The sequence below is a fragment of the Rattus norvegicus genome, chromosome 8 (genome assembly GCF_036323735.1).
Source record: "Rattus norvegicus strain BN/NHsdMcwi chromosome 8, GRCr8, whole genome shotgun sequence".
Classification (NCBI taxonomy): Eukaryota; Metazoa; Chordata; class Mammalia; order Rodentia; family Muridae; genus Rattus; species Rattus norvegicus.
In genome coordinates, this window is record NC_086026.1 from 89,588,727 (window position 1) to 89,613,218 (window position 24,492).

At 39.5% G+C, this 24,492-nt stretch overlaps 3 protein-coding genes across 8 annotated transcripts in view; all 3 read right to left on the reverse strand.

The window, feature by feature from the left end:
* Nucleotides 1–4: 4 nt before the first annotated feature.
* Nucleotides 5–8,184, reverse strand: LOC134478824 (protein transport protein Sec61 subunit gamma-like). Its single transcript, XM_063266427.1, has one exon. The coding sequence runs from the start codon at nt 1,004–1,006 to the stop codon at nt 728–730; it is 279 nt and encodes a 92-aa protein (XP_063122497.1). The 5' UTR covers nt 1,007–8,184; the 3' UTR covers nt 5–727.
* Nucleotides 8,185–8,324: 140 nt separating this feature from the next.
* Nucleotides 8,325–22,306, reverse strand: Cox7a2 (cytochrome c oxidase subunit 7A2). Of its 3 annotated transcripts, XM_063265017.1 has the most exons (5): nt 22,178–22,306; nt 12,324–13,012; nt 11,228–11,317; nt 9,123–9,207; nt 8,327–8,528 (listed from the first exon to the last, which is right to left on the reverse strand). In XM_063265017.1, exons 2-5 carry the CDS (start codon nt 12,339–12,341, stop codon nt 8,470–8,472), a joined length of 252 nt encoding a protein of 83 aa, XP_063121087.1. In that variant the 5' UTR covers nt 12,342–13,012; nt 22,178–22,306; the 3' UTR covers nt 8,327–8,469. The 3 variants fall into 3 exon arrangements, with proteins under 3 accessions (NP_071948.1, XP_063121087.1, XP_063121086.1); NM_022503.2 differs by lacking the exon at nt 22,178–22,306 and having other exon boundaries at nt 8,325–8,528; nt 12,324–12,423; XM_063265016.1 differs by having other exon boundaries at nt 8,327–9,207.
* Tmem30a (transmembrane protein 30A) overlaps nt 20,249–24,492 on the reverse strand; it is a 28,447-nt gene continuing 24,203 nt past the window's right edge. For 2 of the 4 annotated variants that reach the window (NM_001004248.2, NM_001399760.1), the window contains one exon: nt 20,249–23,410. In NM_001004248.2, the coding sequence (NP_001004248.1) occupies nt 23,217–23,410 (194 nt within the window). In that variant the 3' untranslated portion in view covers nt 20,249–23,216. The remainder of the gene's footprint in view (nt 23,411–24,492) is intronic. The other 2 variants (XM_063265186.1, XM_039081159.2) reach the window with 1 other exon arrangement.

The following is a 24,492-nucleotide window of genomic DNA, read 5'->3' on the forward strand; positions in this document are numbered from 1 at the left end:
CTCGCTCCCAGTTTCCTTATCTCTTCGTGAATACTTTCACATCTTCTTAAAATAGCAGATTCTGCGTACGAATGGCATATTTCATTCTAAATCTGGCTTATTTAGTCTAACGTGATAACTGCCAGTTCCATCCATCTTCCTGCAAATGACACATTGCGAATAGCTCCGTTAGGCCAGGGCGTGCAGGTATCTTGGGAACCTAGATTCCCTCAGGTATAACTCAGGAGTGGTCTGCATCACATGGTGGTCTTGTTTCAAGGTTTCTGTTGTTTTGAGAAGTGTCCAGTGATTTCTGCAGTGGCTTCCCTATTCATTCTTATCAGCTATCTCCTTGACAGCATTTTTTTTTCCTCTCCATGACAGCCATTGAAAGGGAATCTCAGTGTCATTTTTACTTGCATTTCCCTGATAGCTAAGGATATTGATTATTTTTTCACATATTAAGCCATTTGGTTTTTTGTTTTATTGCTTGTATTTGAAGCACAGTCTCTCACTAGGGCCTGAGGCTCATCAAATAGGTTAGGCTGTCTGGCCAGAACATTGCCATGACCCACTTTTTTTTCTGTTATGGAATAAAAAGGTTAATGTTGAAATTATTTTAATTTAGAAATAGAAAACATCATAGGAAGGAGGAAAGAAACAAAAAACACAAAGCATCCAGGTAACTTTTTACTTCATGAGCTTGTCACCCCCTCATTGGTTCACTAGTCCCACGATCAGAAAGGACTCAGCCACCCACAATAATGCTATTAATAGGGATGTGGATCAGTTTCACAAAGAAGCCAGTGAATCTCATGATAGCAAATCCTATGGCTGTGGCCATGGTGATCTCCTGGAGTTCTTTTCTATCGGGTTTGGTGCATCTTTTACCCAGCCGAATTGAGTCCTTTACAAACAACTGCCGACTTGGCTCAACAAACTGTATTACCTGATCCATGTTTGTGGGATGGCAGTGAAAGAGGGTAGAGACACGTAGCTTAGGAGAGAATTGAGCCCCCCGACTCATTTTTTGACTTGGGTACCAGGAATATCACACAGGACTTCATATTCAAATGGCCAGCATTTTATCTCCTGAGCCATCCCCCCAACTCTCTCTACACATACTTTTTGTGCACTTGTACTTTGAGGATTATATGTTCAATACATTTGCTTTTTTATTGGATTATGGAATGTTGGTGTTTGTTGTTAAACATTCCATCTAGTCCTTCCTTCTGTTGTCTCCTTTCCTGCACAGCTTTTCAATTTTGTGCAAGACCATTTGTCAACTCTTGCTGTTATCTGAGCCACTGGGATCCTATTCAGAAAGTTCTCAGCCTATTCAAGTCTTTCTCTTCCATGTTCCTCTATAGTGTCAAGCGTCAGGTCTTAGTCTTTGATCAATTTTGAGTAGATTTTTGTGTACAGTGGGAGGAATCTAGTTCCAATCTTCTGCACATGGACATCCATTTTTCACAGCACTATTTGTTGAGAAGTCTATCTTTTCCCCAATATATGTTTCTATGTGGTACCATGATGTACTGGCTGGTTTTGTGTGTCAACTTGACACAGGCTGGAGTTATCACAGAGAAAAGAGCTTCCCTTGAGGAAATGCCTCCATAAGATTCAGCTGAAAGATTCAACTAGTGATCAAGGTGGGAGAACCCAGCTCCTTGTGGGTGGTGCCATCCCTGGGCTGGTGGTCTTGGGTTCTACAAGAAAGCAAGCTGAGGAAACCAGCGGAAGCAAGCCAGTAAGTAACATCCCTCCATGGCCTCTGCATCAGCTCCTGCTTCCTGACCTGCTTGAGTTCCAGTCCTGACTTCTTTTGGTGATGAACAGCAATGTGGAAGTGTAAGCTGAATAAACCCTTTCCTCCCCAACTTGCTTCTTGGTCATGATAGAATAGAAACCCTGACTAAGACACACGCTGTTCATTTTACTATGGTGGTATACATTGTGGCATTGAATAGTATGTCTCCAGCACTTTTTATCTTTTATAAGACTTTTTGCCTGTATGTGGCACCAAATACCACATGTGTCCATGGTGCCTAGGCCCCTTGGTGTTGAGTTGAGAGCTGTCATATGGGTGTTGTGTTGGGAAGGGAACCTGGAGCTTCTGGCAAAGCAGCTGGTGCTCTTAACCACTGAGCTGTCTCTCAAGTCCTCCAGCATTGCTCTTTTGCCCCAAAATTGCTCTGGTTATTCGGAGTCTAACCAAAAAATAATAATTCTTTAAACTTAATATGTGTGTGTGTGTGTGTGTGTGTGTGCGCGCGCGCGCGCGTGTGTGCACTTGAGTACACACATGCCATAGTACCACACATACACGTATGGAGGGCAGAGCACAATCTTCAGGGTCAGTTTTCTTTGAAGTCTCATCAATCTTGCTTAGCATGTACTTTTCCCTCCTGACCCATTCTGTCAGCTCCCCCCACATTTTAACTTTAAAAAATTACATTAACTGGCGTGCGGAAATGGGGCACTCGCGTGTGCCGTGTTATGCGTCTAGAAGTCGGTGGAAGTTGGTTCTCTCTTTCTACCATGTGAGTTCCAGGGATCGAACTCAGGCCATCGGGTTTGCATGGCATACGCTTTTCCCACTGAGCCATATCATTAGCTCAATTTTCAATTAAGGTGAGCACACTGCTTTCTTGACATGCTACTACACAACAAACATACTAGTATAGTGTAAACATAGCACAGAAACAGAAAACAGAACATCTGTGTAGCATGCCTTGTTGTGACAGTTATTTTGGTGGACTGGAACCACCCAGAAGTCTGGAAGGCATTGCCTTCAACAAAATGCATGAGGTATTTGGTAAGTTTCCTTAAGAAGTCCACCTTATTTTTCTCTGTGTACTTAATCATCTATAACAACAACGACTACAATTTAAAAGACTTGATTTGGAAATGAATCACCACAAATGGACTATTAGTCAATACAGCTGAAGTTTGGGGAAAGAATCATAGTAATCTTTTATGACCTAATAAACTAAAATTCAACTTGCTTTCCTTCAGTCTTTCAAGAAGAATTTTGTTAGTTTCTGTCCAGATTTAATACAGACAGAAGAAAGACTCCTACTAATCCTTGTATGGGACTCCCTATTTCTTCTTCAGTATGTCCCAAGTAACACTGAAAGCAAGCCACAAAAACCCATTCTGATGGACACAGGGGTGTGATCGCCATGAGTACTGGGTAAAAGGTCTCATTACTATAGAACAGTTCAGATAACTCACCCCAAACTGACTTCCCCAAACAGATGCTGTCAGGAAAAGGTGTTATGAGAAAAGCATGCTAATGATCAGACTGGCTTTTTGCTTTGTGTGTGTGTGTGTGTGTGTGTGTGTGTGTGTGTGTGTGTGTGTGTGTGTGTGTGTGTGTGTGTGTTTCAGACAAGGTCTCACTTTGTAGCTTTTGCTCTCTTGGAACTCTATAGACCATGCTGACCTGGAACTCAGAGACCTGCCTCCCAAGTGCTAAGAGTAAAGTGTGTACCACCACTCTGGCCATAGATGGTTTTGATCACATTAATGGGGTAAATTTCCCTAGAAAGAGATAAGAGGGTAAAGATAAAGGTCAAAAGTTTGATCCTCAGCTAGGAGGCCCAGTCACTTCTCATATTTCATATTAATGACACGCTGGTCAAATTCGGTTTTACATGTCGTATTATTTTGCACTCAGTATGCAAGTTTGAGTTCCCCTCCCTTTAGCAGGCTTCACTTAGGCTTTGAAATGGCCATTTTAGGGCTGCAGAGATGCTCAGAGTTACCAGGATGTACCAGTGCTCTAGTTTAATCCCTGGCACTCACGGCTGGTCTGCTGTCTGGAACGCAAGCTCCAGATCTTCCCAGTAGCCTGACTGCACTCAAGTGCAGACATCCCCTGAGACCTTCAGACATATACATAATTAAAAATAACTTACATTTAAAATTATTACTATTTTCGTAGGCATTTCTCTATCTTCCAAGCAATCTAACTGTAAATATTTTAAGATTTCTAATCTACCAGGAATTAGAAAATGCCCAGGTTTTGACTGGTTTCCTTCAAGAACTGAATCCTTCAGAAGTATCTCTGATATTACAGAAGCTGTTTGTTTTTTAAGATAAGAAGTTGCAGGGCTGGAAAGATGTCTGAGCAGTTAAGAGCACATACTGACCTTACAGAGGATCAGTTTGATGGCCAGCACCCACAATGCAGAGCTCAGTCACCAGGTAATGTCAGCTACAGGAAGACAGATCTGTGCCTCTGACATTAGCGGGGACCTGCACTCATGCATGCAATGGAAAATGAATGAACACACACACTTCAAAATTAAGTATCACTTCTTTAATAAGGATTTGCTTTAAAAATACAGATTCAGTAGGGCCCATCAAAGCAGAATCATAGCCAGACAGATCTACAGAAATTGGAAACAATATTAAATCGAAATCATCAAACATAGCCAGTGATGTAACCACATTTAAAGATATAAATACTTCAGTGGAGACACTAACTGGCAATGTTCTAGAACCTGTTTTTCCTTCATTTCTTAGCTAGGTGCACATTAAACACAAAGCTTCAGAATAAAACAGATCAAAGTATGGTCTCATTCTAATGTAATTGTACTACTTGGTTTGTTTCAGCTTTCTTTCATTATTTTCGATTTATTTCATGTATGTGAGTACACAATGGCTCTCTTCAGACACACCAAAAGAGGGCATCAGATCCCATTACAGCTGGTTAAGAGCCACCATGTGGTTGCAGGGAATTGAACTCAGGATCTCTGGAAGAGCAGTAAATGCTCAACCACTGAGCCATCTCTCCAGCCCCTCAGTTTCTATTTCTTGCTAATAGTAGTAATCGTAAGAGTATTCATGGTAATTCATTTAGTTACATAAAGAGTATAGTTACCAAATAACATTGCCTAATTAGAAAACCAGCAAAGATCATTGTAGAATTGCACGTGGGGGCCCAGTGTATTTGCTGGTAAGTCACTGGGGGAAAGGTAACAATTTCTGCTTCCTCCATCTCCTGTGTTCCAATACCAGCTGTCTCTGTAATCCAGCCATGAAAAGCGATCTTCCTGTGCATGGGTGCTCTTTCTTCAGCAGTCTTTTCCACTCAGATGTCACCTCCTGATGGACCTCTTCTAGGTTCTACCTCACAACTTCTAAGAGATCACGCTGTGGACCTCGAGTTCTCACAGGAGGAAGTGAAACCACTAACCGAACAGTAAGGTCTGTAAAGCTTAGTGGCCCATTTCTGAGCCTAGAAGAATGCTTTCTCCAAAGTAGATTTTCAGTAATTGGGAAGGCAGGGTGGCAGATGGGAAAGGTTAAGTTCCAGGTTGTTGACAGGACCTGCCTTTGTTCAGATCTGGCTACCCCACAGCAAACACCTGTCTGCTTCCATCATCTGCAGCAATTTGCAACAGAAGGCACCTTAACAAGTGGCTCTATCACTGAGCCTTATAATCTATTTCAACAGCCAGACGGGGTCATGTTCTCTAAAGCAGAGAACTCTGCAATCGCTCCCTCCCTATAAGACTGCAAGGCCCTCCTTGATGGAGGTCTTAGCAGCAGTGCCTTCCCTTCCCCTTTCTTTGAACAGGGCCAGAAATCTCAGGGCATTTACTCTGCAGAGTTCCTTATTCCTCAAATGCCTTTCCTTATACCTGATTGGCCACAGGTATATTCAGCTTCTTTGATCCTTAATTAATTCTGAATTTTTCCTTTGTTCCTTCCCCTTCATAAAACTTGTAACAATTCTATATACGTTGTTCTATAAGGCTCCCCCTGATAGCACTTGCTACACTCTAAACTTTCTAAAAGCCAGGAATGTGATTCTCCTTGCAGGAATTAATCACTTTTGACATATACGTGTTAAATCCTGAATGGACATTCACAAGATAGTACTCTTCACAGGGCTGCACACCAGATCCCAGAGGATTCGCTGGCTGGATGCCTGCACAGCTACCAGCTTTGGGAATAACTCTCACTCAGAGCAGGAAAGATTCGAGAACACTAAATGTACACGTAGCAGTCCAATTATTCTTATACCCCTTCGCCCGACCCCTTTGTATTCTGTATCCCCTAAGAAACCCTGGGTCAAAAAATAGGAAACTGATTCTGCTACAAGTGGCCAACTTGACAGCCTTCTGCTTTTAGTAAACCAAATACCAACTCTGTTTTGGGAAGCGTGCCTAGTACCGTCATTTCTGTTTGTGTGACTTACGACAAAGGGAGGTAGGCTCAGGTTCTGTGGCTGGCTAGTAACAAGTGTGTCCATTGTGTGCTCTTCCCCTTTCCCTCACAGACCATTCAAAAGAACCTGAGCTAAAGCAGGCAGCTTACGAGGAGAGCAGAGCTGAAAGATCAAACTATAACCCTGTGCTACCAATCCTGTCCTAGTTGATGGACATGAGCAATGAACAAGAGGAAAAGCTAAGGGTTCTTGTTCTCAGAGCTAACAGCAGGGGCATGAAATTATATTGTATACGTGGTATATGCCAAAACCTTTCTTGAGCTTTCTAAGCATTCGAGAAACTACATCCCACTTACACAGAGCACAGGCTACTTGAGTAGTTGTAGTCAGCCCTAAGAATCCACGACTGGAAGCTATCTGTTATTACAAGGCTATAGAGGCTCTTGTTCTTAACAATTCTGCGTGAAAGCTTGATCTATGTGACCATCAGGACCACCAGAAGCACACTGACGCAGGGCTGAAAGCCAAGGCTCCGGCACCGTATGGAAAGCGTCCCCATGCCTGAAAGAAAATAACCAGGAAGTCTAGGAAGTAAAGGCCCTGACATTAGATTTGAAGTAGAAGGTGAGAGAGACACAAGGCTCAACGATGAGGTGGATGTTAAACTGGAGATCAAAGTGTAACTGAACCATCTTCCTAGAAGCCCCCCTTGCACAGGGAAGTCTGTAGGGCTTCCCCGTGTGCACGCATTGTTGTAAACAGTCTAGCACTATCAATGCAGCACGGTCAATATATTTAATCAAACTACGAAGATGAAGTATACTTTTTCAATCAGGAGAAAATGGACTTGAAATCTTATGCTGCCATGTATTAAAGCTTTGTAAAACTGCAGGAGACTTAATTTCATCTGCAAATCCAGTTTAGCAGTAGCTTCACCTTGAATAGTTGTAGTACATTAAACCTGGCCCCAAGCAGGATACTTTGGCATAAACTTCTTGGGGAACTTTAGGTAGAGTTGGGCCAAGTGTTTTAAGCCCAAGATCTCAGTTCCTTGGGAGGTGGAGGCAAAACAATCCTGAGTTCCAGGGCTGCCTGGGCAACATACTCAAACTGTCTCAGAAAACTTCTCGATAACTGCTACTTGATTAAGCATGAGACAGTAAACCTATGGGTTATCAAATTAAAGTTATTATTAAAGACTCCAAGCTATGTTTCCTGATTTTCCTTTCACATCCTGTCATAAAAACTTTAAATTTTTTATGCAAACTAGCCCCCAGACCATTCTTTTCAAAATATTATCAGTGGTTACTTTCACCACTAGACACTGGCTTGGTCCAACTTCTAAGCCCTGGGGAGCTTTCTCGGCTTTTAGAGACCTCTAATGTTTACTTCCTTCTAATGACAGCAAGATACATACTACAGTCTAATGATCCTTTCAACTTCAGATGCTAAAACATCTAATTGGTAACTTGTTGATAAAAATTAATACCACAAATCTTCATGTTTTTATAGCAAAGGCTAATGTGGGTATTTCAGATGGCTCAAGTTTTCTAAATATACTTTTACCTAAAAATTGAAGCTTATGAGACACTTCCTCGTTAATTTCCCTTAATTCTAACATAGGTAGTCTCCAGTCTTCTCAGAGATTACCAGGGTACACCATGTAGACCGAAAAAAACTGTCTGACTCCCTAGAGTCCCCCAAAACTTTTATAAATTCAGGTTTTTAAGCTTTATGCTAAGGATTAGAATAAAACCATTTAAAACCCATTGTGAATGTAGAAACGGCACTCAGTTGTTTTGCAGCCGAGTAAACCCTAATTAGGAGACAGAACTCAGTCAGCACGTAGCATAGAAAATGGAGTAAGAGCCCACAGGACCTACTTCCACTCAAGCAGTGCCCAGCAGTTCAGCCAGGCCTTAAGACAGGGGAGAGACAGCAAAGCAACATCCTTTCAATGGTCAAGCTCAGATGGTGTTCAAGACCGTCCACTAAATATTCCTAGCTGCTAAAAGTAAAACTTGCTTAAATGTTATCACAATGGTACTTTAGATAAATTTGCAGACAAACAACTTCTAAATTTTTGTCTTATCTAAGATTTGCCAACTGCTGACCCAAAACTTTATTACCAATAATTTATTCTCAAATGAAAGGGAGACAATAAATGGTTAAGGACTGCTTTATTGGTGGCAGTTAATACACATCAATAAATATTGATCCCCATAGAAGAGTTCAGTTATTCATCAGGTTCCTGGTCCATCGCGCAGTGAATGAAACTGAACCATGTGGAGACTGGGATGACGACGTCAGTTCTGCTTCTTGGGGAATGCAGCCATAGCTAACATATAGATGGCATACGCTGTTCCTGAGAAACACATGAAGGGCTAAGACTTCTGATATCAGTGCATACACATATGTAGTTCAGCTCAAACGTTAAAGGCAAAGTTGCTGTTAAGCTTAATGGCTGAGAATACCGCAAAAGCAGTGTTTGCATCTAATGCCTAAGTTCGTGGGTTTAATCTCTAGTGGGAACATACATACACATCCATGATCAAACATAAAAGTATCTTGATAGATGCTAAAAAACTACTTAATCTAGTTTTATCGTTACCTCATTTCTATTTTTAAAATGTAGATATAGCACAACAATATCCTTCAATAGAATAAGGAATACAAACTTGTTTTTTCGAACCCCTACTATTGTAGTTTGAATGTTTGGGGTTGGGTGGTTGAGAATGACTAGTGACATCTGTAGAAAACTAGCTCTGTTAACCACAAACCTGTCGTGTCAAACCTGCTTTAATGGCCAAATGCTTAGTGTGCTCTAACTGCCCTCCTGAATGTTCATCTGAGGGGCAGGGAGATGATGTGCAGACAGACTGCAATAAACACACCACATCAAAAGCAAGAAAGCCAACACAGCTGCTCCTGACTTGTAAACACTCAAACGATGTCTTACCACCAACTGTCAGAAGCATTGTGGCTCTGTAAAGGAGGGCATCAGATGTCCCGCCTTTCAGATGAACTGGCATCCCATTATCCTCCTGGTTAAAAACAAAAAGACATTGATGCATGTGTCACTCGTTTCCAGTTAAGAGGCAGGACATTAATTATTCATACTAAACCCACAGCTACAGATACTCCCAGAATTTACATAATTTAAGAGGCTTACAATTTTTTTCCTTTCTCTACTAGCACTTTCTCTTTTACAAACTTGTAAAAGACAGCATCATTTTCCAGCTTTTTTGAGTCCTAATGAGGTCTTTTTGAGACTATACAAACCAGAGTAGTAAAATATATTCCTTGAATTCAACAATATAAATATAAGATACCGGCCAGTCAATCACCAAGAAGATTTTTTCCCTTACCAAATAGGGTAGTGGGCTCTGATTTATAACAGTAGTCTATCATCTTATATCCACTTAAGAATCTTATTTTTATGTAGCATGTATAATACTTTACTACTTTTGCATAGAGAAAAATTACACATCACAAGAAAACAAAAATTATTCACAATCTAATTATTTATAAAGGGTAACTGTTCTAATCTACAGGGCCTTTGTCCAAGACATACCATCACCCATTAACAGTTACGGCATACATCTCTATTTTTAATGCTTATTATCTACCAATTCTTCTAAGTTATATGTACTTAATATACAACATGGCATTATGCAATGTAGTGATGGTATACACTATTTTGAAAAACAGTTTTTGTCCATTTAAATCTCTCTTCAATGGCTACATAATGTTCTACTGGGTGAAAAAAAAAGTCTGAACTACATTAGTCAATCCTCCAGTAATTTATAGGTTGGGTTAAAATCCTTTTTCAATTTCCTTATACTCATGCAGCCTACAGAAGGGTCTGACGTGATAGATGTGTTTACAATATTTCCAGTACCAGCTAAACTTCTGTCCCTAATACACCACTGCTCAACTTGTAAGAAAGCCTATGACTGACACTATCTTTCTCCTGGCAAACAATCTATTTATGACTCATATCTGTTTGCTTTGAGAAGACAGTTCCAATAGCTGGCACAGAAGCTACAGTTTTGCTGTTGTTATTTTTTGGTTTTTTGTTTTGTTTTGCTTTTTGTTTCTTTGTTTTTTTGTTTTTTTTTTTTTATTCAAGAACATTTAAAGTCAGGATAAAGTAGTCATCTTAAATCTATAAAACCAAAAAGTTAATGACAGGTCGCAACCATTTCTTAGTGATATAGTCAAGCTGGTATATAAAAACTTGTGTCCTGAGCAGGCTGGAAGAACTATGTTGGCAGCCTTCATAGCTTTGAAGGCAGCGCCACATGGCCGGACTCCTCTTGCACCAGTATGGAGGGGCCAGCATCTAGATGTCAGAGAAGCCATATTCTGGCTCCATAAAGTGGCATAGCATACCCCAAACCTCGGCAGCCTCCCAACCCACCAACCAGAATGCAGTAGTTACAGCAGGAGCAGAGTACTAGGTTAACTGAGAGCCAATCAGAACTGCAATGCCTGCCACATTCCACAGGGATCTCCGTCTCCTGCCCTGAGCGCTATGGTGAGGTTAATGTGCATTTCTTATGGATCTGCAACTCTCTGAATACCAGAGACATAACCACACTTAAGGTGCCTATCTGTTCCCCCACTTCAGTGATTAAAACAGGTATTTTTAGGTTTTGCTTTTTCTCCTTGGGTCTTTTCATGTTTCCTTAGAAGCCTAGAATGATTTACTGTACTCTTTCCAGCAGGTTTGCTACACCCTGTTAACATCTACTGGATTTCTGCTTTTTGTTTGTTTGTTTGTTTCTGGACCTTTTTTGATGGCTTAGGCAATTATTGCCCCCAAAGAATACCAATTCATCATAAATTCCTCACACACAAAAATCCTCTTCATTTTTTCCCACCTCTCTGAGCATCTCTTAGATACAGCAAATATTCTTACTTATGCTCAAAAAACAAACAAACAAAACAAAAAAACAAAAAAAAACAAAAACTTGAGAGCCTCTAAGAAGCAGATTCTCTGGATTTACTCCACCTTCTCAGCTCTATTACAATTAACAATCACCTAGAATACTTCAGTACCTGAAACAGCTTTTGCTTCTCTGGAACTTTGTTTTCAAAATGCCTTCGTGAAGTGGTGCTGATGGTCCTCTGGGCAATCTGACGAAGGGCCTGAAACAGAAAATCCACACACAGCACACAAGACTTAGTCTAAAGAAACCTGCAAAGGCAACTTCCAACCCTTCACACTGTGAAAGGAAGCTGAGATTCAAACCATTATCGAACTTGTCAGTAATAAAGTCAAGAACTTGTCAAGACTGGCATCCAAATTTTCCAGATGGTGTCTACTTTCTGCTGTCTTCCATTTTACATTCCAAAGTCTTCAGAAGTCATGACCTATATAACTTGTACTCAATAGTACTTTATATCCACTGGACAAAATACAATGACATACAGAAATTTAATATTTGCCTATGTCAAAAAACTATTCCTGGCAAGGCAACGGTGGCTTGAGACTTTAATCCCAGCACTAGGGAGGCAGAGGCTAGGCTACAGGATAGTCAAGGCACCGAAAAATTACTTTGCAGTGGAGGGCACATGCTAGAACACTCCTAGTTATCTAAGAAAAATGTAATGGGGTCTAAGTCTTGTTTAATTCTGACAAATATGCATTCCACTTTCTAAATGGTATTGGTACATTAATAAAATTTATTCACCAAGTGTTAAAGGTAATTCAGAATCACCATTACACTTCAATCATGAAACCCATTAAATCCCAACTAAAATTGTGTAATTTAGTTCTTTAGCTTACTTATGAATCAGGTAGGAATCGTGTAAATGTTTATTTTTTTCACTATGATACAAACAAAATGACAACAAAAAGCCACTTCCCGCCTAGTGTTTCCAGGTGTTCGAGATCCCCCACTAGAGCCTACATCAGAGCTATCAATAAGCAACAGTAAGCAGTAGTGACTAGGAACCAAATGTGATCGTGTTCTTCCCTCTAAACTACCCAGAAATAGCCAGGGGAGAGTGGTCGGAAGGTCAGGGAAAAGGACGCCCGGCCAAGGTGACTCCGCTGCTGTCTTCGGTCCCATTTCCAGCACGGCTTATTGTCAAGGTACCTCACTCTCGGCCCCGACACTCCAGTACCAGTAAAATCCCCAAAGATACCTACCAGCACATTCCGCAGCATCTTAGCTCAGTTGTTACCCACCAACCGCGACTACTGAACGCCAAAAATCGAAAACCACCAGACCGGAAACGGAACTCCCTCCTGGCGCTGCGCGTGCGTCAAGGAAGAGTGCTCGTTCCCGGAAGAGGAGGGGCTCGCGCTCCCGACCATAGAGAGCGGAGGGAGAGCCAGAGCGACTCCTCGAAGCGGCCGGTCTACCCTCCGGACCTCCGAATCCATCTGTACCTCCTGTCTCGGCCCTGTGGCACCCGCAGTGGGACCTAGAATCACAACTGAAAGCAAATGCCGCCCGCAATGGAGGCGTGATGTCTGCAGCCCTCTTCGTACGTCTGCTGAAGTCAGTGGGCAACCAGACTATCGGGAAATAGCTTGTCTTTTGAGAAGGCTTTGAGTCATTGTTTACAGTCTGAAGGAACAATGGCTGTCAAAGCTACTTCGTGCAAGCTTAAATAAACAAAAGCTCCTCTTAACACGGATAGAGTTCAGTTTGGGGGTTTGTTTTCCACAGATGAAACTGGGAGGCGTTAGTCTTTGTGCTGAGATCATATAGGAAAGACCGGTGTTGGCATCCACAGGTATCTAGCACCTTCTGCTAAACCTCTTGTGCTGGAAGCTCGTCCTGTGTCCCCAGACTGGAACTGGCTGGCTTCGTTATTGAGTCTGGGAAAACGCTGAAAAGAGGGGAATACATTTTTAATCCATGTTCAACACAAATAACGACTGCGTCGTGCTTTCTCAGATCAGCTGTACATTTCACTCCTTGATGGAGTTGTCAGAGGTGCGCGTATTTTACAGATAGGATGTTTGTGTTTTGCATCAGTCTTGCTTAACTATTCCTCCTTACAACTGCCTTTATTCTTCTGCACACCCTAATGTATGTGCAATTAAAAATAATCTACTCAACACTACAACAAATTTCTTTCCACCCTTTTGTAAACTTAGAAACGACCTCATTGCCATCTCAGTAAGAGCTAATGATAAACGGGTTCAACAGTGCTGAGTGAAGAGAAACTGGTAATGCCTAATTCCTTCAACTCTTGGGGTACTTTTTTCTTCATAACCTACTCTTTGTCAGACTCTACAGTCTAAGTTTTCTTCCTTATCAAGTTTATAAACACCCATCATTACGGACTTATTTTCTACCACCTCTGAATTATTCGATGTAACATTGAGCATACTTACAATATATACCAATAGTTGGGGTATGGGGAATTTTTTTTTACATTTATTGTCTGTAATTGGAATTCGTTAGTTTGTGCTGTGGTCTCTGTTTCACCACAGAATATAAGTTTTCTCAGAATATATATATATATATATATATATATATATATGTATACCCCATTCCCCTAGCACTATCAAAGATGGACCACTGAACAACAGTGAATGCATACTGTTTGGCAGACCTAGGAAGACTGTCCAAAAAGAACCAACTTCACATTAAAAGTATTTATTGTTGATACTGATCCTTACAGCCCTGTCACTTAGGGAGTACAATATTCTCTTTACTGGTCATTCCATCTACAAACACATTCCATTTTAAAAAGGAAAGCATGCCAAACTGTTTACCACTCCATTCTCTCCGGAATAAAAACAGACTTCTTTATAAACTTGTGTGCCCTGCCTTTTGTGCTAGTCTTTTTAAAAATCACTTCTTAGGCAAGCTTCTGCATTATTGGCCACAGATAGCATAGTTGCTCATTCCCCCAAGAGTACATTTTAACTTGGAAATAAACCATCAAGGCAAGCAGAACAGCATGCGTGTAAAACACAGGGCTTTTAGTGAAGTTTCCACATCACTCTCCTAATAGCCCTATTTCACACTGGTCCTTCCAGTTTTTGTTTGGCTCCAAATCCTTGCAACACCAAAACTTCAAAGTACCTTTCTCTAATTCATACTAGTTTATACTTTCATTTATTTTAGTTCTTAAAGTCTCTACAATTTTCCTACCAAACCCTACAATCAAATTCTATCTGTGCAACTTCAGAATCTTATCTGACCATTTATGATCTGCAATATTACCACTGCAGACCAAGCCAGCAACATCTCTTGGTTTTATTTCTGCAAAAGCCTTAATTTGTTTCCATCTCCATCTTCTGTCACCGTTGTTTCCCATCACCCAGAATTTTAAAAAAAAAAAGCTAGTTTGACAAATAGGACTCTGTTCACAAACATAAAAATCCATGAATATGAAAGCAAAAGAACAAGAACAAACCACCTAATGTGTTGGCTTCATTCCACAGCTCTGCCAGTCCCAGGGTTCTCCATAGCTTGTTTCTGCATATTATTATTATTATTATTATTATTATTATTATTATTAGTAGTAGTAGTAGTAGTAGTAGTAGTAGTAGTAGTGTAGAATAGAGCTTATTCAGGGCATGGGTCGGGGAGTCGAGAAAGTAGCAGAGACAGAGAAAGGCAGAGCAACAAGGGAGTAGAGGCTGACCATGAGCACGTAGTGTGTGTGGAGTGTGTGTGTGTGTGTGTGGAGGGGGGGGGCGTCAAGAGGTCAGAGCAGAAGCAAGAAGGCAAGAGAGCAAGAGCTTGTTTCTGCATTCTTAACTGTCATCACTTGGATAGAAAAATTTGACTGAAATTTGCCTTGGTCTACCAGACCTTATTAGTTCCTCCTAAATGTGCTAGAAATTTACTACTGGGTCTCTGAATTTATCCAATGACATAAGAGCTTTCAAAATGAGCTCCTTTCCAAAACATCGGTTTGGGGTTGTTTTGTTTTTGCTTGTTGTTGTTCTTGTTCTTTTATATTACAGAATGGCTTTGGAGGAATTGCTGACATGAGATTTAACTCTAAATTTAAAAATTTGAAGTTGCTAGGTGTATTCATTTTATAAGTCCAAGCTTAATGAAGGAATGTGTCTGAGAAACTAGAATGTCTAGTGTTCTCACTTCCAGATTACTATTTCCCTTTATTGTGTACGACGGATGGATGGACAGTTGATCATTTCTTAATATTTCTCTACCAGAAACCTTTGTGGTTGTGGTTTCTACGTTGAAACTTCATTAGCTATTACAACAGAAGAAAACTCTTGGCAGCTGGCAGAGAATACTCAGGCAGAGAGGGGAACAAATGAATAGCATGGATTGGCAAAAAGACAGGAGGAGGAGTAGTTCACAGAGGGCTGGTTGCCATGACTAACTTAAGTATCACTTTGAAAGTGCCTTAGAAGCATTCAAAGATTTAAGGAGTGCAGGCTTACAATACATACTCCATTTTAAGATAGCATTAGTTGTAATTAAAAGCTTGCAAGACCCCAAGTTATGAGGGCCAGAGTCAGGTTTTGTAATAACCCAAGGAAGGAAGACAGGCTGAATTTAACAGCAGCAGGACACAGATGAATAAGGGGATCTATGCGAGTGGACACAAGGTACCATAAAAAACCAGCAGCTGAAAAGACAGTTTTTTTTTTACATTAATTCGTAATAGGGTAAAACAAACTTATTGGGCAAGGAGTTATATAGCCCAGTAGAGACTCAATACAACCCAGCAGCCATTCCACCTTCAACATCTAACAAAAGGAGAGCCAGGCTTGTATGGAATGATTGCTAGTTTTGTGTTATTAACAGTTTAATAAATCACTTGTTTTACAATTAAAGGAGTGAATTACTTGGATCTCAGGAGAATCTCAGTGAATACACATTTAAAAAAAATGGTAGTGAAAAATGGTAATTCACTAGAAGGCCATGTATGGTGGTCCCTATCTTAATCCTAGCACTCAAGAGGTAGGGGCAGGTAGAGCTCTGAGAGGGCAATTCTGGCCTACAAGTCCAGTTCAAGGCCATGCAGGGCTACACAGTAAGACACTGTCTCTAAACAAATGAAGTGCTCATTTTGTTTCAGACGTATGTGTAAGAGTACAGAACATAACTAATACAAAGGAAACTAAGGAAGGTAAGTAGAAAGAAAATCCCAGAGTTGGTCACAAGCCAGATGCTAAAGATGAAAAGGAAAAGAAAAGGAAAAGTATCAAGATAAAAGTAAATTGTTTGACCTGACAGACATGAATGGAAACAATTCATTGGGTACCTAGGCTTACTTAGGGTTTCAATTCCTTTGCTGAAACACCATAACCAAAGGCAACTTGGAAAGGAAAAGAGTTAGTTTGCTCACATGTCCACATCACAGTTCATCATCAAAGGAAGAAAAGTCAAAAACTCAAGGCAGGAGCAGATACAGAAACCACAAAAGAGCACTGCTTACTGGCTTGTTCCTCAATGCATGCTAAGTTTTCTTTCTTATATTGACCAAGTCCGCTCAGTCAACAGGGTCTCAAGGGAGGGAGTGAGGACTAAAGAAAAGACTTATTAGAAAATACTGCAGTATGACTCCAGCAAGTGCTGAAGTGGGTTTAATTTTTCCAGTCTGCTTTTGTATCATATCATTCTAGGTACATGCAATGAATATGGCCATATCTGAGGCATAAACAAAGTAGTCAAGGAACAAACAAGGCATAAACGAAGATCCCATGGTATTCAGAGACTTATCAAGATGATCAAACTCTTAAGCCAACTTCCTTGTCCTAGTCCAGTGTCAAATTCTTGCCAATATCCTTAAAGCGTCACCAAGAGCTCTCCACATTATATACTCCTAGAAACGCCTAATAGGGAGTGGCACCACTCACAAGATAAGAGTTAATCTCACACACACCAATCACTTAAAAAAACAAAACAAAACAGTCCCACACTTACGAACAGGCCAATCTAATGGGAGCATTTTTTTTTTCAATTAATGTTCTCTCTTCCCAAATCACTCTAGTTTCTGTCATAGTTTTATGCTGACATAAAACTAGCCAGCACAACTGACCCTTTGTCAGCGTGACACAGAAACATGTCACTGTTAGGCCACAACTATTCTTTTCTTGTTCTCCCCCCGCCAAAAAAACTCACATTAACATCAATATCACAATATAAAACACTCCAACTTTTAAAAGGAGCCAGTCTTAAAATTTCAACTACCTAAAAGTCCTAAAGTCTTTAAGATATTCAAAAGTTTCTAAAACTCCAAAGTTTAAAAAAATATTCCATGAGGGAATAACCAGGGCACAGTCACAGTTAGAGCAAAGCACAACCAAAGTCCAACAGTATAAACTTCGATGTCAGAATTCTGGGATTCACTCAGGCTCTCTGGGCTCCAAAACATTTGGCGGTGACATTTCTCTGGCTCTGTCATATACAACAAATTGTCTCCTTGGAGGCTCAAGTCCAAGCTGCTCTACTCTGTGAACACTGCTCCTTGGTGGTGGTCCTATCAGACTGCCATCTCTAAAGTATTGGAGTCTCCACTGGAACTGGATTGCACTTTTATCAGTAGCCTCACCTGGGCTCTTCTAAGGGACTTTAACCTTGCCTCATGGTGCCATACCTAAACTTGTCCATGACCGTGTCAGTCCTGGGGCTTCTACTTCAACTGAGGCTTCACATTCACCAATGGCTTCTCCTAATGCTGCTCTCCATGACCCCTTCATGTCTTCAAGAACCGTACTACCTAGGAAACGCTGTCACATCTCCAAGTCAAGCTGCCAGGAGCAACAGCCTTGGCCCGCTCTGGACCACAGGCCTTGTGTGCTAACCCCAAAGAAACGCTGCTGCAATATTTCTTTCTCTCTTCTCTGCCCTTCCCCACTCCCTGCAGAGTCAGTGTCATCACGATGACATAAAGCTAAGTGGCATAACTAACTTGCTATAATCTTTTCTATATGCTTTCCATCCATCACTTCCTTTATTTCTCAAAACAAAATGTTAAGAAGGTACTGAAATCCCAACATTAGAAAGAATGCGTACGTGGTTTAGGAGATAACGAAATCTGAAGATACAGCACATAAATGCTTAATAGCCTACGGATCTATTTCTATGCTTTCTACTGAATCTTTCAGATCGGTGTCAATGAACAGAACACAATGCAGTTTTGACATGGAAAGATGAATATAAACTGAAAATTAAAAAAAACCTGTTGGGAATTTAGCTCAGTGGTAGAGCGCTTGCCTAGGAAGCGCAAGGCCCTGGGTTCGGTCCCCAGCTCCGAAAAAAAAAAAAAAAAAAAAAAAAAAAAAACCTACAAGCTTTGAGTGAAAAGGAAACACACCCGAACTATGATAAAGCACTGATTCTCAAAGTGGAGAGATGGATTAGTTCAAATATAATTTGATATATATTTCTAAGACTTAATTTTTTCTCATCTGGAGCCTGAAACAAAGTGGCATGCTAGGCTTGGAAAATGTAAAAGTGAGTTCATTTTCTTCATTACTACAGACAGTGAAGACAGTACACCAACATCAAGCACTTCTCTCTCTTCTCTCCTACTGCAGTCAAACAAGACTAAACAAGAAAGCTGTAAGAATAACTGATGGGGGGTTGGGGATTTAGCTCAGTGGTAGAGCGCTCAAGGCCCTGGGTTCGGTCCCCAGCTCCGAAAAAAAAGAAAAAAGAAAAAAATAAAAAAGAATAACTGATGGACACCTCACCTTAGACCAACCTCAAAAATCAAAGTAATATAAATTAGCTTCAAAAGACTGCATATGGTATGACACTATTTAGAATATTGCAGAAGACAAACTATGTAGATATAGGACACACCTGGCTATCCTGGGGAAAGGGTACAATGAAGAGATGGTTCACAAGAGTTTATTGGACACAGTGGATCTATCTAGTATCCAATCATGGTATTAAAACTCACAGAAGTATACAAAGAAGGAAAAAAGTAATGTGTACCAAAAAAAAAAATCTTATAAAAAAATGTTTAAGGCCCAAATAGCTAAGACAGAGAAAGAAGCAATTCCAACAAATTTGTGAGAAACAACCAGATATACTGTAATTGAAGTGGACAGAGGACGTTGTAATCTAAAGCATGAGACAGAATCATTACAAAGCATGCCTATTGGTCCACAGGCCTTCAGAAGCTTAGATATGGGACAAAAGTTACAGCAAAGGATAGACTCAGGGTTGGGCCTGAAAATGGCCAGTTGAAAGGTATACACAACAAAAAGGTCCGATCTCTACATTACTCTTCTCATCCAAACTGTGTTTCTGCTCAAAGGTTGCCAGGAGCAACAGGCCCCAGGAATAACCTACTACTATTTTCTGCTAAAGGGACACAGAATCAAACTATCCTCCAAACTCCAATTAGATTACCCATAAAACAGTGCTGTTAGAGAAGTTTCTTCCCACAAGTAAATGGTGGTTTACACAGAACTGACAACTGACCAATGCAGAGAGTAAATGTCAACAGGATGCTCATGTGAAACTTGGGACATCTACTTCACCCACAAGTCTTTGGGGCCACCATGGAAGTCAGGGTGTAAAGACTGGAAAAGCCAGAAGAGACTAGGGAGGACAGGAACAGAATGTTGTGCCTATAAGCACACATGCACAAGCACGTACACACATATACAGAGCATGAACACATACACATCAAAACATATTCACCAAAAAGTTGAACAATAGAAGTGAAAGAAGTTTTAGAAACTAATTTTTCTAAATGTGTATTGTTAATTCAACAATGGTGCTGAAAGATCAAACCGAATTCTGTAAAAGGGAGACATCTGCACTACACAGTGAACACACAGGACAACTATGCAGCAAACTGAGAGGCAAGCATTTAAGATCAGATATATCAGAGCAGTAATGGAGAGAAAATTACCTTTAACCTAAAATTGTGTGTGTGGTCAAGCTATTAGTGAGCTATGAAGGTCAAAAATGATTTTTATGTCATTTATTTTTAACTAAAAAAAATATTTATTTTGTGTGTTTACGTGTGAATCTCTGGGAATGAAAGGAAGAGTGTTCCAAGGATTATCCATTTTCGTCATAATGGCTTGTGAATAACTTAAATTTGACTTTGAAAACTGCACACACCTCTATATAATATATGCAAATAAGATCACCATCATCTCACTTGGTTTTAGACAATGTTTATTTTAAAATAAAATGACATCAGGAAAAATGTGCTTTTCACATTTACTAACTGATGGGTGCATGGGCTCAATTGGACTTTAAAATACTTTTCTAGATCATTCACTTTACAACAGGCTTTTATACATCAAAACTTTGTGACTACAGCACTTTTACCCCCTTTACACTTAAAACTCCAATGTTCATGTTTACAAAAAACAAAACTTTGCTACGTAAAGAGCCTATACTGACCCTCAGGCAATGCTTACACACAGATGGAGGGGCAGCCACAGAGCAGCCTTCCAAGCCTCACCTCTCACCTGCCCCTCTCTTAGGTAAGGGTTTCATTTACTGCCTGCTGGGCTTCACTGCTCTCACGGTCCACTCTCCTGGATAGAACCCCAACTTCAGTCAGTCCGCCGAGAACATAACAGTCTCACTACTTCCTGGTAAGAACCCTCAGTAACATTAATAAGTCGTATGATTATGTTGTCAGTGACTAATAAATATAAGTACAATAATTTTAACAATTAATGATGTTTTTCAAATGTACCATGGACAAGTTAAACTGTGGACTAAGACTGGGTTAAAAATGAACACTAAGCATTAGCGAGGAAAGATGGGCATTGTTATTTCAGTAAGACACATAAACAGCACAATTAATTTTGTTCATGTTTATTAATACAAAACATCCTAACAGAATAACTTTTAATATAATTAAGTTTACAAATAAATTTTGTTACTATCGAATAAATAACATTCACTTGACTCTTAATTGGATTATTCTCTATTAGAACACAGTTATTTTCTTCAGTTTATTTTAAACTGCCTTATGATTTCAAAGAAACATCAGCTTTTGCTTACTAAATAATTTTTTCAGTTGGAAAGTTTCCTGTGCCAAAATACTTGCAAATTAATGCATTTTTCTAAGCCTTCTACTTAGTCCCTTAATGACATCAACTTTTTTTAAAATATGAAAGTCCCAGATTCTTCATATACACAACAGGAGTTGGTTTCAAATGACAGGAACCATGGAAGACAGGAACCATCAGTGCACTTAGAAAACTGATCAAGCTTCAACTGTACTTTTAAAGATTCTATCTTCTCCAAGCTGTGGAAATGTTAGAGCTCTTCAGTTTCCTTCAGCAGACCCCTTGGTCCCCAGTTAGAGACAGATGCAGGCAAGTTAGTAGTCCTCTTTCACCAGCACTTACTCAGGAAAGACTGGCAACAGCATCCCATGCCTTATAAAGAATCCCCCAAGTAAACTATCATATGCAACAGGGGCACTTTTCAGAATAACAGCATTCTGAATGATTGACAAAAGAATAGTTTTAGAGAAAGAACTTTTGTCCTGAGGTTTTATATATCCATAAATCAAGTAACCCGTGCAAGTAGTATTTTTATAAGTTAAAAGTCACCATGAATTACAAGCTTTTAACAGAATTTCATGTCATACAAAGCTTATTTAAGTGTGGCACATTTCTACCATGAACCATTGAATTTTTTTCTTCTTTTAAGCACATATTAATCAAAACTGATATATTTACCCAGACTGTTTGATTTAAAATACAACCAAAGGAAATCATTACAAAGTCTGAAAACACAAGCATTCTACTACATAAATATGAGTTACTTTAGTTCAAAAACAAGTAATTTCAATGCAATGGAGACAACTCTGATTAATACATTTTCATGCATGTGGAAAAATAATTTACATCCACTTCAGGAATAAGTCTCATAGCAAACAAATTACAGCACTTATTCAATAAAGGACTATTAAAATAATTCTAGTTAGAAAATAAAGTAACTTCAATCAATATATTATAATCTTTTTCTATCATGTACATACTCCAAATCCCCAAGAATTTAAGTAGGAAATGTATAGAACATCTTTTAAGGTATATCTTAGGATAATTAACCAAAATATTACCTTCATTAAAGAGAATGTGTATACATATCCACATTTGTTTGACCTGTATGCAAAAATTTAATGAAATATGGAAGAAATTAGGATTTCAAAATTTTCTGGAATATAATATTAATACTAAGTCAAATCACTTACCTGCTAAGTAAGAACAGCTTGAGGTATTTCCAAGGCAGAAGCAATCATCTTAACACTACAAACCACAATAATGAAAACAGTCTCCTTTGAACATTTATGTCTGGTTTACAGTTGAGGCATAGGAAAGGATTTGCCAAGCAGCTGTCCCATCTCATCTATGTCCCTTCTTCCCTTATGAAGTGGAAGCTTCCAGGGAATTGGATCACATATAAACATTTCTAGTAGCTCAGGACTCCAGAATGCAATATTTTAGCCAAATGAGAAGGAATTTAAAATTCTATCCAAGACCCACCTGACCTCTTTAGATATTAATTTCTATGCTGGACAACCTAAAGTCTGAAAGTCATTATCAGAGGATTATAACAGAGAAACTGAACATATGAACCACCTCAACACGGGGAGACTTTAAGCCTTTTACACACGACACATGAAAATGATGAAGTGTTTTATTTATATTTAGTCTTTCTTCAATCTGAACTGTAACCAAATTTTCAAAGGTTAGCAAGTCATTACACTCATACATCTCATAATCCCTTTCATCACACAGTAGGCACACATATACAGCATCATGTCAATATAATGTTATCCACACAGCATAAACAGTTTAAGCAGTAGACGCATTTCACATGAAAGAGGCTCTATGCATCACATGGCCTGTCCCAATAAAGAGCAGACATTAGAATGTCATTTTAGCAGTTATAATATTGATATAATCAATATGGCTAATTTTTATACCCATCATATATTTTCATAAGTCATCCATATGTAAGAAGCAAAGAACAAAGGCTGTTTTTTGTTATGTGCCAACTTCAAAATGACATACTAACCAGACATCGGCATTCAAAAGCTAGGTTGAACAGGACTGGCCTTGATGCACATGCAGTAGATTTGGTTTCAGAATAGAAAATTAAATGGTGATGTCAGCAGTATTACTACTGTTTCTATATTTATGATTAATTACTAGCAGTACAACTCCCAGAAGGAAGGAGATGGATCCAATAGTGATGTAAGCAATTCCCAAAAATGGATTCTTTCCTCCCATCCATGAAATAGTGCTCAAGATCATCCGTTTTCGTCCATCAAAAAAATGTACAGGGTAATCTGACAAGGGTATAGGAAGACTTTCTGTCTGTGGTTACTTGATGTTTAAAACACACATTTTAAAGTTAACATTTAATCTAATTACTTATAATTCATTTATATAATTCGGATACATGTGTTCCTTGCTTATATATTATGAAGACAGACAGACAGACAGACAGACAGACAGACAGACAGACAGACAGACAGATGGATGGAGGCAGTCAGGCAGGCAGGCAGTCAGGCAGTCAGACAATGATAGAGCGAACTATATTTTGTTATTGTTTTCAAAACAAGGTCTTGCTATGTAGCTCTGCATGTCCTGGAACCAACTCTGTAGACAAGGCTGGCCTTTAAGTCACAAAAGATAGGCCTGCTTCTGCCTCCCACGTGCTGGGATGTGCCAATATGCACAGCAAATAAAACTATCTTTAAAAACTAATTTAGAATTTTTCTCTATATAGTATTAGACACTGAACCCAGGGCAAGGTATTCTACCCCCATATATATTCCCAGACCTGATCTACTGAAAGAAATAACATTGCTAGTAAAAAGCAAAATGTCTTAACAAAACAATAACATTCATTTCTATAAAGAATCTTAGGTAGTGTTAGTCTTATTACCAAAGAAGGACTAAAGACTTCAAGGTAATGTAATATGGAAAAATACATCAGATGAACAGCAATGATGGCCACACACGATGTTAACAGACAAGAAGAAAGCAGAAAAGAATCAAAAGTCTTAAGTTCATAGAGCATGTTTAAAGACATAGCTATAAGACAGAGAGGATCGAGGTAGAGGGTCACAAAGCATGATGCCCAAGTTTTAGCTGGTTCATTTGGAGCAGTAACAATACTTGTGCTTTAGGAATTGATAGCTTAGTACAGAATTCAAAACTGACTAGTAAGGATATACAAGAGAGGAGAAAGCAGTGTTAAACTATTTACATGGTCCACTCTAGGATGCTAAAAAGAGTAGAGAAGACAAAACTATAACTAAGCTCTGAACTGAAAAGGGCCACAGTCTGGAGGTGTGGCAGGCTCTGCTCTAATTACTGAAATGAATCTTAACCTGAGGCAAGAATCAGTGCTATTGGTTGGGGA

Bases quoted from the DNA above. Each gene is read 5' to 3' on its own strand.
- LOC134478824 (XM_063266427.1), bottom strand. From the start codon at position 1,006: ATGAGTCGGGGGGCTCAATTCTCTCCTAAGCTACGTGTCTCTACCCTC.
- Cox7a2 (XM_063265016.1), bottom strand. The intron at 9,208-11,227 runs GTACTGAAGTAT...GTTTTTAACCAG, and splicing joins AGAAGCAAAAGCTGTTTCAG to GAGGATAATGGGATGCCAGT.